We start from the raw sequence: 14,988 nt of genomic DNA, 5'->3' as shown, positions 1-14,988 counted from the left end.
ACACTAACCCAGATTCTTGTTGCTGTTCTGTTATTCAGTTTCTTTATCTGTTGAAGGAAAAAGAGGGTTGTGTCAACCGGGTCTTACCCTCCGTGGTTCTCTTGGCAAAGATGTTGCAATCACTCCTGGGCCCCGCCCTTTCTGGTGTTCCTTCTAAACAGTATACAAAGTATCATACAAATACTTTAGTCGCTTCCCATTTTATTATACTCGGGTTCTGGAACGTTCTTTCCCTGCCATACTCAGTTTAACATTTCATCACTGAGGCTTTTGCGATTGTTATTATCCTACAAGAGGAGAGAGTAAAGTAAAGAGGGAGGAAGTGATTTATCCAGCTTCAAACAGTTTCCCAGGCCTGAGGCTGAATGTGAGCTCACTTCGGTGTTGCTCACTCCAGGTCCTCCTACTCTCTCTCTACCCAGCAGCCACCTAGCTGCTGGGTTAGCAGTGTAGAGCTAGGTTCGAAATTACCTCACCAACGGCGAACTACGACCCCCACAAGGAACCGCGTTGCCGTCCTTGGCCGCGGAGGAAGAAGTTAGACGTCATTTCCGGCAACCCGTGTCAGCTGACTCTTCCCCTCTCAAGATGGCCGACAAACTCCCTTCAGAGTTCGATGTGGTGGTGATAGGAACCGGTATGTAAAGCTTCAGGACTTGACCTCGGGCGGGCCGTGACTTCTGGCTGGGCGGTGGGTCTCGGAGTCCGACGAGGGCTTTCGGGGCTTCTCCGGGGTGACCGAGGCGGGGCTGGGGCCGACTGCTTCGGGAGTCCGGCTCGAATCGGAAGTCCGAACCCGGGATGTTAGGGTTCTGGACTGAGGTGGGCGGCTGTGGCGCCGCCCCGGTCGGGGTCAGGGGGGCTCATGTTGAGAGGTTCCGCCAGGCCTCCCCTCGTAGGCTGCATTCCGGGGATTTTGCCCACTCTTTCTGCCTCCCCGCTCTGGCAGTTCTCGGGTACTCGTTTGCTCCAAGCAGGCGTTCCGGAGCTGCTTTGTACTGCCCCAGATTGCCAACTGCTGGGGCAAGGGAGCCATTAGGTCTTTGGGTGCTAGTTGGAAGCGAAATGCCGGCGTGGGGGCGGATGGTTTTAGACAGCCTCGACTTTTTTTTTTTTTAACTTGAGGTTCACTTTCCCACCTGTCCGAGAATTACTGTTCTCCAGTTCCGTTAGAACATTTTGTTTTTTCGCCGGTCCGCTCGCTGCCAAGTTTTCTGAGAACAGGTTGGAATGATGGGCATTCCTGATCTGTGATTTGTCTGCCTTGTTATATTATTTCACGCATCAAGTAAGATGCTCATAGAGGAAGAAGAGAACTTTTGTTGTGCGGGAGGGGAGGAGGTGGGGAGGGGGGGGGGAACAACTTGATATTTTCTTTCCTTTAAAAATGCAAGTATGCTAATTATGTCACAGTCCTTCTGAATGATCTGCTGAATGGGACTGCCTCGTAGCCAACATGTTTAGAGATGAGAGAAACCCCTAGGATGCTTTATTCCCTTGATTCTGGCAATATTGCACATGATCTTTTCCGGGTTAAAGTGAAGGAAGTTTCATAGGACATTTCTCTAAGAAGACAACTTAATGTGGGTTCATCACTGCAGTTATACATAGTCAGAAATGCATTGCATATTTCCAGCAAATAGATGCTATGTGAAAGCCAAGTGGAATTAGTGTTCACTTTGGAGAAGATAAAGGGAAGAGATGAAAAAAGATGGAAACCCTTCTAAAATTCCCCTTTCATTCTGCCTAGTTTGCCCTGGAGAGTGAAAACAGATTCAATTTAGTTTGTCGTGTTATTTTTAATTATTTATTTATTTTTTTTTTTTACTGCTGTGTGTTTTTTTAAGTTGCTGAAATCATTATAAGCTTTTTGTTCTTCTGTTTCAGGTTAACACCTTAGACTTGTTAATTCTTGTAATTATCTAATGCATTTTGTGTAATGATGTAATTGACAGTGTGGAACTTTTCCTATGTTGAATCTGTGGAAATTGAATTCTGGTGGTGGGAATATGCCATCATTGATAATGGGATATTACCACCGGAAGAATCTGGTATAATGAGAGAAAATGCTATTCCTGCTTGTATGGGAAGAATTTATTTAATATCCTTTTAAATTTCACATTCAGCCATACATTTAAAAATTTCTCTTAATAAAGACATTTTGATTCTATTGGGGACACTGATTTCTTTTAGGCTCTAAGATTTTGCTATTTATTAGGTGTTATAGCAGTAGAATTGGATCAAAAAGTTCAAATGAACACTTGTAAAGATAGGCTTACATTTTAAAACTAAAAAGTAAAATTTGGTTTGTTAATTTAATTGAAATGATTTGGCTTTATTTTGAAGGTAACTTATGAAAGAACTTCCATTTCTTATGAAAGAATTAATTTTCCATGACTTGAGTGCATTAGTTGAATGAATCACAGAAAAAGAAGCATTTTTATTTAACACATTAATCACAAATATAGCAGAAGCTTAGCAGAGTGTATCGAGATGCAATATTTCTTTTTGGAAATTTAGTTCGTTAAAATGTCATCAAGAAGCCATTTCTTTTTATGAGATAAAGTCATCTCTGAGTCTTTTTTGAAATTCTATTGATCTTGGTTAATTTCTGTTGGACCATATTAGAAGGAGAGTTTATTTTGGAAATTATGTTTTTAAAACTGAAACAATTTTGTGTGCATCCTTTTAAATTAAACCCATTCCCCCTCACAGAAATGCAGCTAGTGCACCGAGTTTCCAAGTGAAAGCTAATAAAATAATTTTTAAGTAGAGGTAGAATAGAGAAGACAGTGAAAACATAAAAGGAAGCAGCCACTTTTCTCATTAGGAAGAAATGGGTTGTCTGACTTCAAGGTATTCATGGAGAGAAGAGGGCCTTTGAAATCTTTTTTTTTAAACTAATAATGGAGCTTCTGTTCCTTAGTGGCCACTTTTTTCATTCCCTTCACCCTCATGTTAATGCACATTTTGTTTTGTGGGGTATAGGAAAGAATTCTGGGTTAGAGATCAAACATGCAGGCACAGTATTGGCTCATAACAATCTCAACTATGTAGAAAACAGCTAGGAACTCTAAATGTAAGCAAGCAGGGCCTTGGAGTAGCCAAAAGAGATTCATTTATTCAATAAGTAGGTGCCTCACTTTCCCTAAAACCTTACTTTACTGCTTTTTTGTGACATGGAGGTTCTCAAAGACTATAATGGTTTAATTCCAAGCTGTGACAAGGATCTACTAAGTTGGGAAGGCTCAGAATAGAAGAGAGATGACAGACTTTATATCTGTTATCCAAAGACCACTTCAACTAATTTTTGAGAGGCTCAACATCATATTGATAAATTTTCCAGTCACTAAGTCACTAAATTTTCCAGTCTCATAAAACCATCTCTTTCGTCAGAGAGGGATTGTCATTTTTGTTGTTACAGGGATCACGTACAGCAACAAAAGTCACTGATGTTGAGATCCAAATAGGTGACAGAAACCATGATATCAAGCAACTTCAAACAAATGCTAAAAAAGATAGCTAGAAGGATGACACAAAGGTGAAAGTAATACAGAGATAGAAAGGAGGAGAGCACATTCTGCTCAAGACTCCTTAGTGGCTAATCTACAAGAAGTAGATTTGAAAAAAAAAATATTGGTTGTGATTGTTAACTCAGTCTGTGATCTTTGATAAATGATGGTAAATGAAGAGACACAAATATTGTCTAAATTTGAAAAAAAGAGAAGAAAGATGAGTCTGCAGCTATGGACCCGTTGGCTTGACTTAGATTTCTGACACAGTCCTAGAACATATTAAAAGAATTGTTAGTGAACCTCTTACAAAGTCAGAGTGGCTTTTGCAAGAAGAGGATCTCCAATTAACCTCAGGGTTTTTATATTGGTAGGTTGAAGAGGAAATACTGTAGATATTTTTCTAGATGTTAGCCACATCGCTCGTGCTGTTTTGGACTGAATGGATTGATGTAAGTTGGATGATAATACAGTGAAGCACATCCAGAACTAGTTAAATGGCTGTGCCCAAGAGTTGATGGTCCCTAGAAGCTGGTTTCTTGTAGAGTCCTAGAGTTTTGCTTTTGGCCCTCTGCTATTCTGACAATATTCCAACCTCTGAGACCTATAAGCTTCCCTTGTGGCAGGCTGCTTCTGTTTTAGACATGTTCTCTGCTTTTGCCTTTTCTTGAAAGCTTCCCCAAATTTGTTTTGTCATCTTAATCTCAAGCATAGGACATCCAAGCTGGGACACCTATCAGATTTATAGTCACAGGGTTTGACTTTGAATCCTTTTCCTGCCACATTACTTTGTGTAGTAATAAAATTCACATTGATCGTGCTCTTTCTCTTCATTATCTCATCACTGAACCTCTCCAAATCTCATTTTTGTCATTTATAACATTGGGAGGTTGGACTATGTGATTTCCAAGGTCCCTTCTGTTTCCCATTTTATAATTCTGTGATCCCCTCTTTGTAAAACCCAGAACTGCTTTGGCATGTGGACTAGAGGAAGAATCCAGCCATCCCACTCATCAACTAGGAAGAGAAGAAGAAATTTTGGTGGAACCTGGGTATGCCAAGGTGGAAGACAACCTCACCAAAAGCTCATTGTTGACTATGCCCCTTTTGCCCCCACACACTTAATTCTTTTCTTCTGTGACCCCTGAAGATCATCACATTATGCTCTTGCAACAGATGTAGATGCATCCTTTACCCTGGAACCCCTCCCTTTCCACCCTGTCCCATTGCCCAGTGTTTCTCCACGCCTCTGACCCAAGGTGTTTGGCTTAAGGCTTTGGGCCTTCATTTGTGTGTGTGTGTTAAAATGTGTCATAATAAAGGCCTGTTGCTTTCCTGGCCTGTCTGACTCTTTTGTGAAAAACTGCAAGTCCTAAAACTTTGGGAAGGGACGGATATAGATAGCTCTTTATTATAGTTCTCAATGATTTGGCTCTAGGGATAATTGGCATACTTATCAGATATACAGAGGACAAATTCAGGAAGGCCTAGTTGACACATTAGTTGGCCATGAGGACATAATGATATCCTGACAGGTTTTTAGATTTGGCGTCAAACATTTACCATCTCAAGTTCAAGATGGAGAAGATTCTTCTGATCATACAATTGATCTGAAAGAAATGAGAGGTTTTTACTCAACTGAAATCTGAATATAAGATGAAAGCTACCATGAGTCAATGGTACCCCATGATGATCCTGAAATAAGTTGGGGATAGCCCAACTGTACTCCTTTCTGGTCACATCATCTCTGTTCAGGTCTAGGTGCCTTTATTAGGAAGGACATTGATCATTTAGAGCATGATGAAGACAGTAACTGAGTGTTGAAGGACCTCAATAACATGCCATCCAAAGCTCAGCTGAAAGAATTGGGGCTATTTAGCTTGGGGGAGAGAAGCTGATCAGGCTCTTAAAAAGGGTTGGTGTGTCAAAGGGGCATTTGATTTGGACTTTTTGGCCGTAGATGGCAGAACTAGAAGCAGAAGTGCAGGCTGCCATTAGGAAGCTCTTCGTAGCAACTAGAGATGTCCTAGAGTGGAGTGTGCCATCTTAGGAGGCAGTGGATTCTTTTTTGCTGCAAGGACATTTGGTGGGGATGTTGTAAAGGGCCCAGGTTGAAAAAGAAGGTCCTTCTTTTCCTTTCAACTTTGCTAATTATATAAGATTCCCATAAAAGGCTTGGAAAGATTTGGGAGGGGGAAAATGACCTGGGTGGTGAGAGGATGGGAAAAATAGGTACCAGGATGTCTATGTGCTAAAATTTCCTTTGCTTCATTGATTGAGGAACTCTACCAACTTCATTCATGTTTTAGTAACTTGCTCTTCTAACACACAAGAGGTTCTTATCCTTTAGTTTTAGCACGTACTAAAAACAGCAAACTAAAAGATATATCATGTATTGATGTAAACCAAGCTGACAACATGGGAGAGGACAAAAAGTCAAAGAAAAAAGGTCTAACTCTTAACACCAGCAGTTTTTGACCATTTTGCATAGGGACAAATAGACCCCCCCACCCCACCCCCTTACCCTTCTGCTTTAGTCTTCTTCTTGGCCACCACTGAATAACTAGCTTAACAGTTGAGGTAGGAAGACCAGGACTGAGGAGACACAAGTTCTAGTCTTTCCTCTGCCTCTAATGAGCTGCATGCCTTGAATCAAATAATTGAGGTTTTCTGGACTCCTCTGGAAAATAAGGAGTTAACACTCAGTGCCTTTAGCTTTCAGACTCTGTGACTTGATATCTGTAATCATGATCCTGAATCGTCATGGAAAGGTCAGATTTTCTCCCCTATGAAAGTGTGAGAAACTTTTTAAAAAGATTTTTTTGAAAGTCACAAAATGCAGTCAATAGCATTTATGTAACACATTTAAGGTTTGCAAAGCAAAGATGTTTATCTTTAAACCGTCCTGGGAGGTAGGTGCTCTTATCCTCATTTTACAGTTGAGGAAACAGCCCAGTAGGTGAAGTGATTTGCTTAGGACCACACAGGTAGCCTCTGTATGAGCCTGGATTTAAACTTGGGTCTTCCTGACTCCAGATCTATTTCTCTGTTCATTGTATCACTTCTATTGAAAATAAAGTATCTTGAGTTGCAAATAGAAGTCCAGTTCTTTGGCTCTCAATCTATCCCTTGGGAAAGTTCTGCAACATTGTGATTAGATCATTAACATTCTAACCCAATGGCTTTGAAATTGGGATGAACTTCCAGAGACGTCTCTTCTCTTTCTTACTTCAGGCAAATCTTTTTACTTCCTGATGTCTCAGTGTCCTCATGTGTAAAGTGAAAGAGTTGGAGTTGTTGAATTCCCATGGTCAACCGTGTTCCCCTAGGCCTTTATGCCCAGACCCCTACTCCCTTATTTTGCTGTCTAGAGAGTATTAATCCAATGACCATCACAACGAGAAGCAATGAGGAAGATAACGCATCTTTCTAGTTGACTCTCTTAATGTGTCTTCCCATTTTTTTCTACACAGATGTCCTGATAATATTCCCTTGAGCTGCATCCATGTGCCCCTATCACCTTACCCCTCTTCCATGACTGCAATGTGTTAAATAAAGCTAGATTTGAATCCTTTATCTGCTACTTCCTGTCTATATGACCTTGGGAAAGTGATGTCACTTCTCTGGATCTCAGTTTCCTCCCCTGCAAAATAAGGGGATTATATTAGATGACTTCTGAGCTTTCATTGTCCAGTTGCCTATTGGCAAGGGGTTACTGACCTCCTTGTAGGTTGGTGGAGTTGCTCAAGTGTCTGATTCATCTTCCCTTGGCCGAGAGGGAGAAGCAACCTTGCTCCCTTTCTTACCACACTGCTCTCCTGTGATCTCATTTGGGGGCTGATACATTTTCTTTTTCTTTTTTTTTTTTTAATTTATTTTTTATGATAGCTTTTTATTTACAAGATATATGCATGGATAATTTTTCAGCATTGACCCTTGCACAACCTGTTCCAACTTTTCCCCTCCTTCCCTGTCCCCCTCCCCTAGATGGCAGGTAGACCAATACATGTTAAATATGTTAAAGTATAGATACATTTCCTGTTGAAGCCTTCCATTGTGTCATGCTGACTAGCTAGGGTTATTTATCCTTTGTTTTGCGTACAGGTTTGGAACATGTTTACCTTTTATCTTATTTGGGATTTTTGCCTTGTCAGTGTAAGAGATGGTGAAGGAGCTAAAGAAAGCCTTCAAATGTGCTGCTTCCATGAAAAATGCTTTGCAATTCTTCAGCCATTTATTGATGGGGATGTATGGCTTGTGCTCTCAATACCTAGAAAGGCAAAGAGAATTATCTACCTCTGGAGCAGAGTCTCCGAGAGAAGCCAGCTCCATCCTGTAAATCATAAGTTTAACCCAATCCCTCAGAGAGGGCTGCATCTGTTACTAAAGTTCCCTCTGTAGCAGGAGTTTCAGCTCCCTAGCCTCGTGTCATTTTCTCATTTTCTCCAGTGTTCTCATGATGTTTTGGATAGCGCAGGCTTTAGCAATTAAAATCAAATACTGCTGCTCACTCTCACATTCTCATGTTTAACATAAACTCCCAATACACAGAAATAATTATAATTCCATATAATTGACCTGTTACTCATGCCAAATCATCTGTTTTCCAATTTCCATGCAAGGTTTTTTAAACTGAAACTCTGGAATGTTCCTGATGTGTTTATGAATGATTTGGAAAGTGATATCAGTCTTTTAAAATGTTGCTGGTGCCTGTTCACGGTTTACAGATCACAGAGGGGTTTGAGACACATAAGATTTTATAATTGTCTTACAGAAAAAGTAGGATGTTTAAAGTTCAAAGGTGTAGTGTTTTAATTTTCATTCTATCAAAATATAATTGCACCAGTGTCATTATATTGGAACTTATTTTTTAAAATCTGATCACAAGGATAGCATACAGAAGAAAAACTCAAGCGACAACTTGGCCATTAGGTTGTTGGTGGTAGTTTTATTGGGGAAAAAATTATTTTTTTCTAATTACATGTAAAAATGATTTTTAACATTTGGTTTTTTAAAATTTTGAGTTCCAAATTCTATCCCTCTTTCCCTCTTCTACCCTCTCATTGAGAGGGCAAGCAATTTGATGTAAATTATATATGTACAGTCATGCAAAACATTTCCATATTAGTCATGTTGTGAAAGAAAACACAATTCTTCTCTCCCCTCCCCTCCCCATAAAGAAAGTAAAGAATAGTATGCTTCATTCTGCATTTAGACTCCAGCAGTTCTTTCTTTGGAAGTGGATAACATTTTTCATCATAAGTCCTTTGGGATTGCCTTGGATCTTTGTATTGCTAGGACTAGCTAAATCATTCACAATTGATCATTATGCAGTTTTGCTGTTACTCTGGAAGATATTCTCCTGGTTCTGCTCACTTCCATTTGCATCAGTTCATGTAAATTCAGGTATTTGTGAAAGCATCCTGCTTGTCATTTCATATGGTGCAATAATATTCCATCACAAATTGTTCACTCCTTTCCCAATTGATCGGCATCTTCTCAACTTCTTAATTCTTTACCATAACAAAAAGAGTTGCTAGATATATTTTTGTACGTATAGGTCCTTTTCTTTTTCTTTTTTTCTAATCTTTTTGAAATATAGACCTAGTAGTGGTATTGAGGGGGCAAAGGGTATACACAATTTGATAGTCCTTTGAACATAGTTTGTTTTTACATTTTTCTAATTAAAATTGATTTAGAGCTTTTTTATATGATTATAGATAGCTTGATTTCTTCATCTGCAAACTTCCTGTTCATATCCTTTGACTGTTTATCAAGTGGGGAAATGCCTTGTGTTCTTATAGATTTGACTCAGTTCTCTATATATTTTTCTCTATATATTTGAGAAATGAAGTCTTTATTAGAGAAACTTGTTGTAAATCCCCTTCCCCTGTTTTCTGCTTTCCTTCTAATCTTTGCTACATTGGTTTTCTTTATTTAAAGCCTCTTTAATTTAATGTAATCAAAGTTATCCATTTTATATCCTGTAATGTTCTCTAGCTCTTATTTGGTCGTGAATTTTTCCCTTATCCACAAATCTAACAGGTAAATTATTCTATGTTTCCCTAATTTGCTTATAAGCTTACCCTTTGTGTCTAAATCATGCACCCTTTTTGACCATATATTGGTATACAGCATGAGATGTGATTTCTGTCAAACTGTTTTCTAGTTTTCTCAACAGTTTTTCTCAAATAGTGAGTTCTTGTCCCAAAAGCTGGGATCTTTGTGTTTATTAAATAACCGATTACTGTGGTCTATTCCATTAATCTACCATTTCTGTTTCTTATCCAATAGTAGATTGTTTTGATGATTAGTGCTTTGTAATACTGTTTGAAATCTGATAAGGCTAGGGCACTTTTGTTCACTTTTTTTTTTTGTCATTAATTCATTTGATATTTTTGACCAGATAAATTTTTTGTTATAATTTTTCTGGCTCTGTAAAATTTTTAGATGATTTGATTTGTATGGCACTTAATAAGTAAGTTGATTTAGGTAAAATAGTCATTTTTGTCATATTGGTTCAGCTTAGCCACAGGCAATTAATATTTCTCCAGTTGTTCACCTTTTTATTTCTGTTAAAAGTGTTTTGTAGTTCTGTTTTTATAGTTACTGAGTTTGTTTTGGCAGGTAGACACCTAAGTAGCTTATATTATCTACAGTTTTTCTAAGTGGAATTTCTCCTTCTATCTCTTACTCTTGGACTTTGTTGGTAATTTTATATATATATAAATATTATATAATATATAATATTATAATTATTATTATATTATATAATAACATATATTATTAAATATTATATTATATATAATATATATATTATATAATATAATATAAAATATTATATATATGATATAAATATTATATATATATAAAACAGGTGCTTCTGAGAAAATGCTTTGGAAACCTTAAAGTGGATGGTAGTATATGAGTAGTAGTAGTTATTGGACAGAAGAATTTGTAGTAGAAATGAACCTTTTTTTTTTTTTTTTTTAAAAGAGAACAATTTAATAGTTTATTAAATGGAGAGATTTACTGGGACCAAATGACCCATGTTTGGTCCCAGAGCTGAACGAGACTATTGTCTCAAAGAATCCAGCCCTGAATATCAGACAGCAAGACTCTTTTATATGATAACAAGAACAGTGACATAATGGGGGAGATACCTGGATGGGGATAACCTAGCTAGGCTGACATAATGGAGGGAGGTACTAGAGAGGTTACTGATATTCTAATGATGTCTAAAATGGATAGACCTTTATCCAGTCAAACATTAAGAAGAAATGATTATAGCCTAAAGATATAAAACCTTTATCTCATCAAACATTAAGAGGGAAAGGTTATAACCTGAGGCAGAGTAACTAAATAGGACAATTAGGGAAACTGGGTCAAGACATCAAAAGGGAACTGTGGTAAAACATTCCACACTCTCTCTCTTCTAACTATTCAAATCCTTGAATTACCTTCCTCTAGAAGGTCTTAGCATCATAATTTTGACCAACCCTATGTAAAGTAAATAGACCAAATAAAAATCAGAATAAAGCTAGAACAATGTAAGGACTTATGGCAAGGTCAAGTCTCTCCCTGATAACCCCAGAGTTAATCAGCAATACACAAAGTTCCTTATTGCAGTCAGGTACATATACTTTTAAGAGGCTCTTCACCAGAAAGTAAGTAGTGATGAAATAAACAAAGATTTACATGAGCCAGGGTGCAGTTTTTGCTGATTTGCCCCTCTGTGCCTTGGGCAATGGTTCACAAAAGTCCAGTCTCGGGATACCTAGGAGTCCCAGAGACTCTTTCAGGTGATCATTGGAGCCAAATCTATTTTCATAATAATTGCAAGATGTCAATTTTTCATGTGGTATACAACCCCACATGAATAAAAGTCCTTTGGGAATCTTCCCAATCATTTTAAGAGGGTAAAGAGGTTCTGAGACCGTAAAAGTTTGAGAACTGTTGATCTACGGGAATCACTGTCGTTATTTGGTATTGTTGTATCTGGAATGATTGATGGTAGACTGTTCCTGTAGTACTCTTCAAGTTGATCTTTATAATTTAACAGATTTTCCATACTATTCTCCTATCTTTCCTCTCTAATCCTTAAATAATCTGCTGTTGTACTGCTCTAATGGTTTTCTTTAGTAATAGATCTAGCCATCATTCATCTGTTCAAACATCTTTGGAATTTTGTTGCTTCTTACATAAAGTTCAGATCCCTCTGCCCATAATTCAGGCTCTTTCATAGTATGATGCTGTTCTCTCCACTCATTATTGACTCCAGCCGGATGCTGCTGCTTTCTTTCTGATTGTGTTGGAATACTCTCTCCTATTGGCCTGTTGAGTTTCTACCTAGTTTTTAAAATCTAACTCAAATCCTGCCTCCTCCAGGGAAGCTTCCCTGTCCCTCTTCCTCAAAGTGGATAATAAATAACTTTTCCTTTTAGCCCCAAATGAGTTCACATATTTTAAACTGGTTTGCAAAGCTTAAATGTTTTTCTTGTGCTTATTATAATATGATACAGAGTTCATCTGTGTTTATGTCTTATTCTCAAGGAGGGTAACTTGCCTTGTCAGGAAGAACTGTCACATCCTCCATCAGTGTCTTCATCTGTATAATGGGGATAGTAGTAGAACCTGTGTCACAAGGTTGTGTGATGTTCAAATAATATATACAAAATGTTTTGCAAACCCTAAAGCACTATATAACTATTATGCAATTTGATTATTTCCTTACCAGATTGCTTAGAACAGTACCTGGTACCTAGTAAGCACTTAATAAGTGCTTCTTGATGTGACTCTAGCTTCTAGCTAGAGTTGTCTTATTTATCCTTGGTATTTCCCCTATGCTTAGCATAGTGTTCTGCATTCAGTAGGCTCTTAATAAATGTTCAAGATCAAAAGTGAATTTCACACTTAGTGTCATGGTCCCGATATATGCCTTGCTGTCCATCTTTTTTGATGTATAATCCCAGAATTCTAGAGGTTGAAAGGACCTCAGGGGCCTAGTAGTCCCACTCATGCTGTACAAAGAATCTTGAGCGCCGCTTGGCTGACAAGTGGTCGTTTAGCTTTTCCTTAAGGACTTCCAGGGGAGACCTCAGCCACCACCACCCCTGTACTCTCAGTCCTTTTCTCTTTTGGGTAGCTCTTATTGTTAGGAAGTTTTTTCCTGGCATCAAGCCCAACAGAACTCCCCCTCTCCCCCCTCCCCCCCAATGCTGGACTTGTCACAGTACCTGGCTTCCTTTCCTGACTCAGTCATTTGCAAACTTGAGCAAGTGACCACTTTCCCCAAGCCTCACCATCCTTATCATCCAAATTTCCATGTTGGTTGTCAAGTTTCTCCCTGCTTTGGCTGATCCGCTCATGGCTCTTAGTTTTGCTTTCTGAAATCAAATGGAATGAGTGGAACACTGTCTATGGGAGAATCCTTTGAGACTAAACCTCCACAGTTCCTTCAGTTAGTATTCATATGGATTGAATTTGAGGTCCTTTACCATCCTGTTTAACCTCTTCTATTTGGGGTCCTTTGTCCACGTCCTCCCTTAGAAGAGACACCTGGAATTGAACGTTCTATTCTAGCTGTGTTGTCCGATGTGGCCAAGAATGCAGAAAGACTGCTTTCTTTTTGTTTCTGGAAGCTTGCCTCTCAATGTGGCTCTAGGTTGAGTAAACTAGAGACTTAACCGTTTTCTTAAGGAGCATGGCTTACCCGAATAAGCTGCATGTAATTCTGACTGGACTCAACAAATAGGCTGATAGGCTGATAATGTATGGATTTTTCTTTTAAAAGGAATTAGAGAACAATTCCTGGCTTTAGTTATTTCAGTGTGATTTATTTTTAAAAAAAAAAATTAAAACACATATTAGAAATAATTAAACAATAGCACGGCATTGATCCTTTTGAAAAAAAAAAATTAAAAAATGAATAAATGGCTCTCTTGGACCCTTTATCGTGATTTCTTGGGACAAGGCTCATCCTTCTGGAAATTATGCTCCAGGAATTGTTTATTAGGAATCTGTGCCTACAGTGTTAATTTTATCCATAAAGTTGTCCAAAATTTTTTTTATTCATAAATTTTTATCTATAAAGTTCTCTGAGGTACTTGAAGCTAATATTTAACTTTTTAATATGCAAAAAAGCAAAATCTGGTTAGCCTGAAAAGGTTTTTGTCTAAGTAGGAGATGATCATTTTCTCCTGGCCTTTCTTGTTACCTTACTGTTTACCCTGCTTTGTTTTAAATTCACACACAGAGGTAGCTGAGGATTAATTTGGAACAGGCTGAATTTTAGGTTTTCTTTATTTGTTTAACCAAAAAGGGAAAGAGGCTAAGGGGATTTCTCCTGTAAGCTTAGAATGAGACTAAATTTAGATTACTTAGTTTGAAATACTGATTTATACACAATGTGCTCTCATAAATTTCAGTAGAATATATTTGAAACTCGACTTGTATGTTCTTAATGTACAATTTTCATATCAACTATGGTTTTGGTGATACTAGTTTAGATCCTCTGGTGCATTTTGTATCTTTGAGGATCACTTAGTTTTTTTTTTTTTGTTTGTTTGTTTTTTTTTCCCCAGTGATTTTATTACATTTTGGAGATCAGTGCTCCATCTCATGTAGAAGTTTTTTTAACTTCATGACTTTCTGGATAATACAGTGAGGATCGTGTTTCTTGTGTCCCACATAAGTAAGGCATAGCCTTAACACAGAAATTGGCTTTCCCGATCACAGGTTAAATATTGTTAGTGTTTTAGGTGGGAGGAGGACTGGACTGGGATACCTTTGGCCATGAAAAGATCATTTTAGTCATTCATACTGATAGAACATAAACATTATTTTTAAGAAAATTAAGCAGAATTAACTGTAGCCTGGCTGCCAGTTTCATTTCCTGGAATGGTAAAAGGGCTTTAGCAAATATTGGCATTACTGAATTAAACTTTCATTAGAAAAGTTTGAGGTAGTGTAGTTTTTTTTTTTTTTTTTAATAACTTAAAGGTCTGATAAAGATCACTAAAAAAATGTGTTTCCCAAGGAATTATTTGATTTGATGGCTTCTCTTTAGTCCTCTGAAATTCAGTAAAATTTGACTTTTGGTTCTTTAAGTTTATTAAGTCCCTTGCCCAAGAATATTGTTCACATGAGCAGCCCTGGGATTCACTCCCCTAGTTTTAAGACCTGATTTATGATTCTATAGTATCTTGAAGTCTACATTGTATTTCCTCAGTCATATATTGTACTTCTCATTGTACATTTTAGTCATTTTGTGTTAACTGGTGAGTGAGATGTGAGCTTACTTAAATTTGGATGAACATTTTCCTTGATGTAATTATGGATTCTTTTTATTTTATCTTAGCAAAAAGAGACTATTTGTGTATGAAGGACTTACAGGAAGTAGGTGACTTGCCCAGGATCATACAACTAGTTAATGGCAGAGCTGGGGATGGAACCAGATCTCTTGATTTGAGCTAAT

General features: G+C 37.9%; 1 protein-coding gene across 2 annotated transcripts in view; it reads left to right on the top strand.

Annotated features, from left to right (window-relative positions):
* The first annotated feature begins 504 nt into the window (after positions 1–504).
* CHM (CHM Rab escort protein) overlaps positions 505–14,988 on the top strand; it is a 184,566-nt gene continuing 170,082 nt past the window's right edge. For both annotated transcript variants that reach the window (XM_023507023.2, XM_031944598.1), the window contains exon 1: positions 505–637. In XM_023507023.2, coding sequence (XP_023362791.1) covers positions 589–637 — 49 coding nt within the window. In that variant the 5' untranslated portion in view covers positions 505–588. The remainder of the gene's footprint in view (positions 638–14,988) is intronic.

Source organism: Sarcophilus harrisii, chromosome X, assembly GCF_902635505.1.
Source record: "Sarcophilus harrisii chromosome X, mSarHar1.11, whole genome shotgun sequence".
In the NCBI taxonomy this organism is placed as follows: domain Eukaryota; kingdom Metazoa; phylum Chordata; class Mammalia; order Dasyuromorphia; family Dasyuridae; genus Sarcophilus; species Sarcophilus harrisii.
The sequence above is the reverse complement of the archived record's forward strand: the minus strand, read 5'-3'. Positions and strand labels throughout refer to the sequence as shown.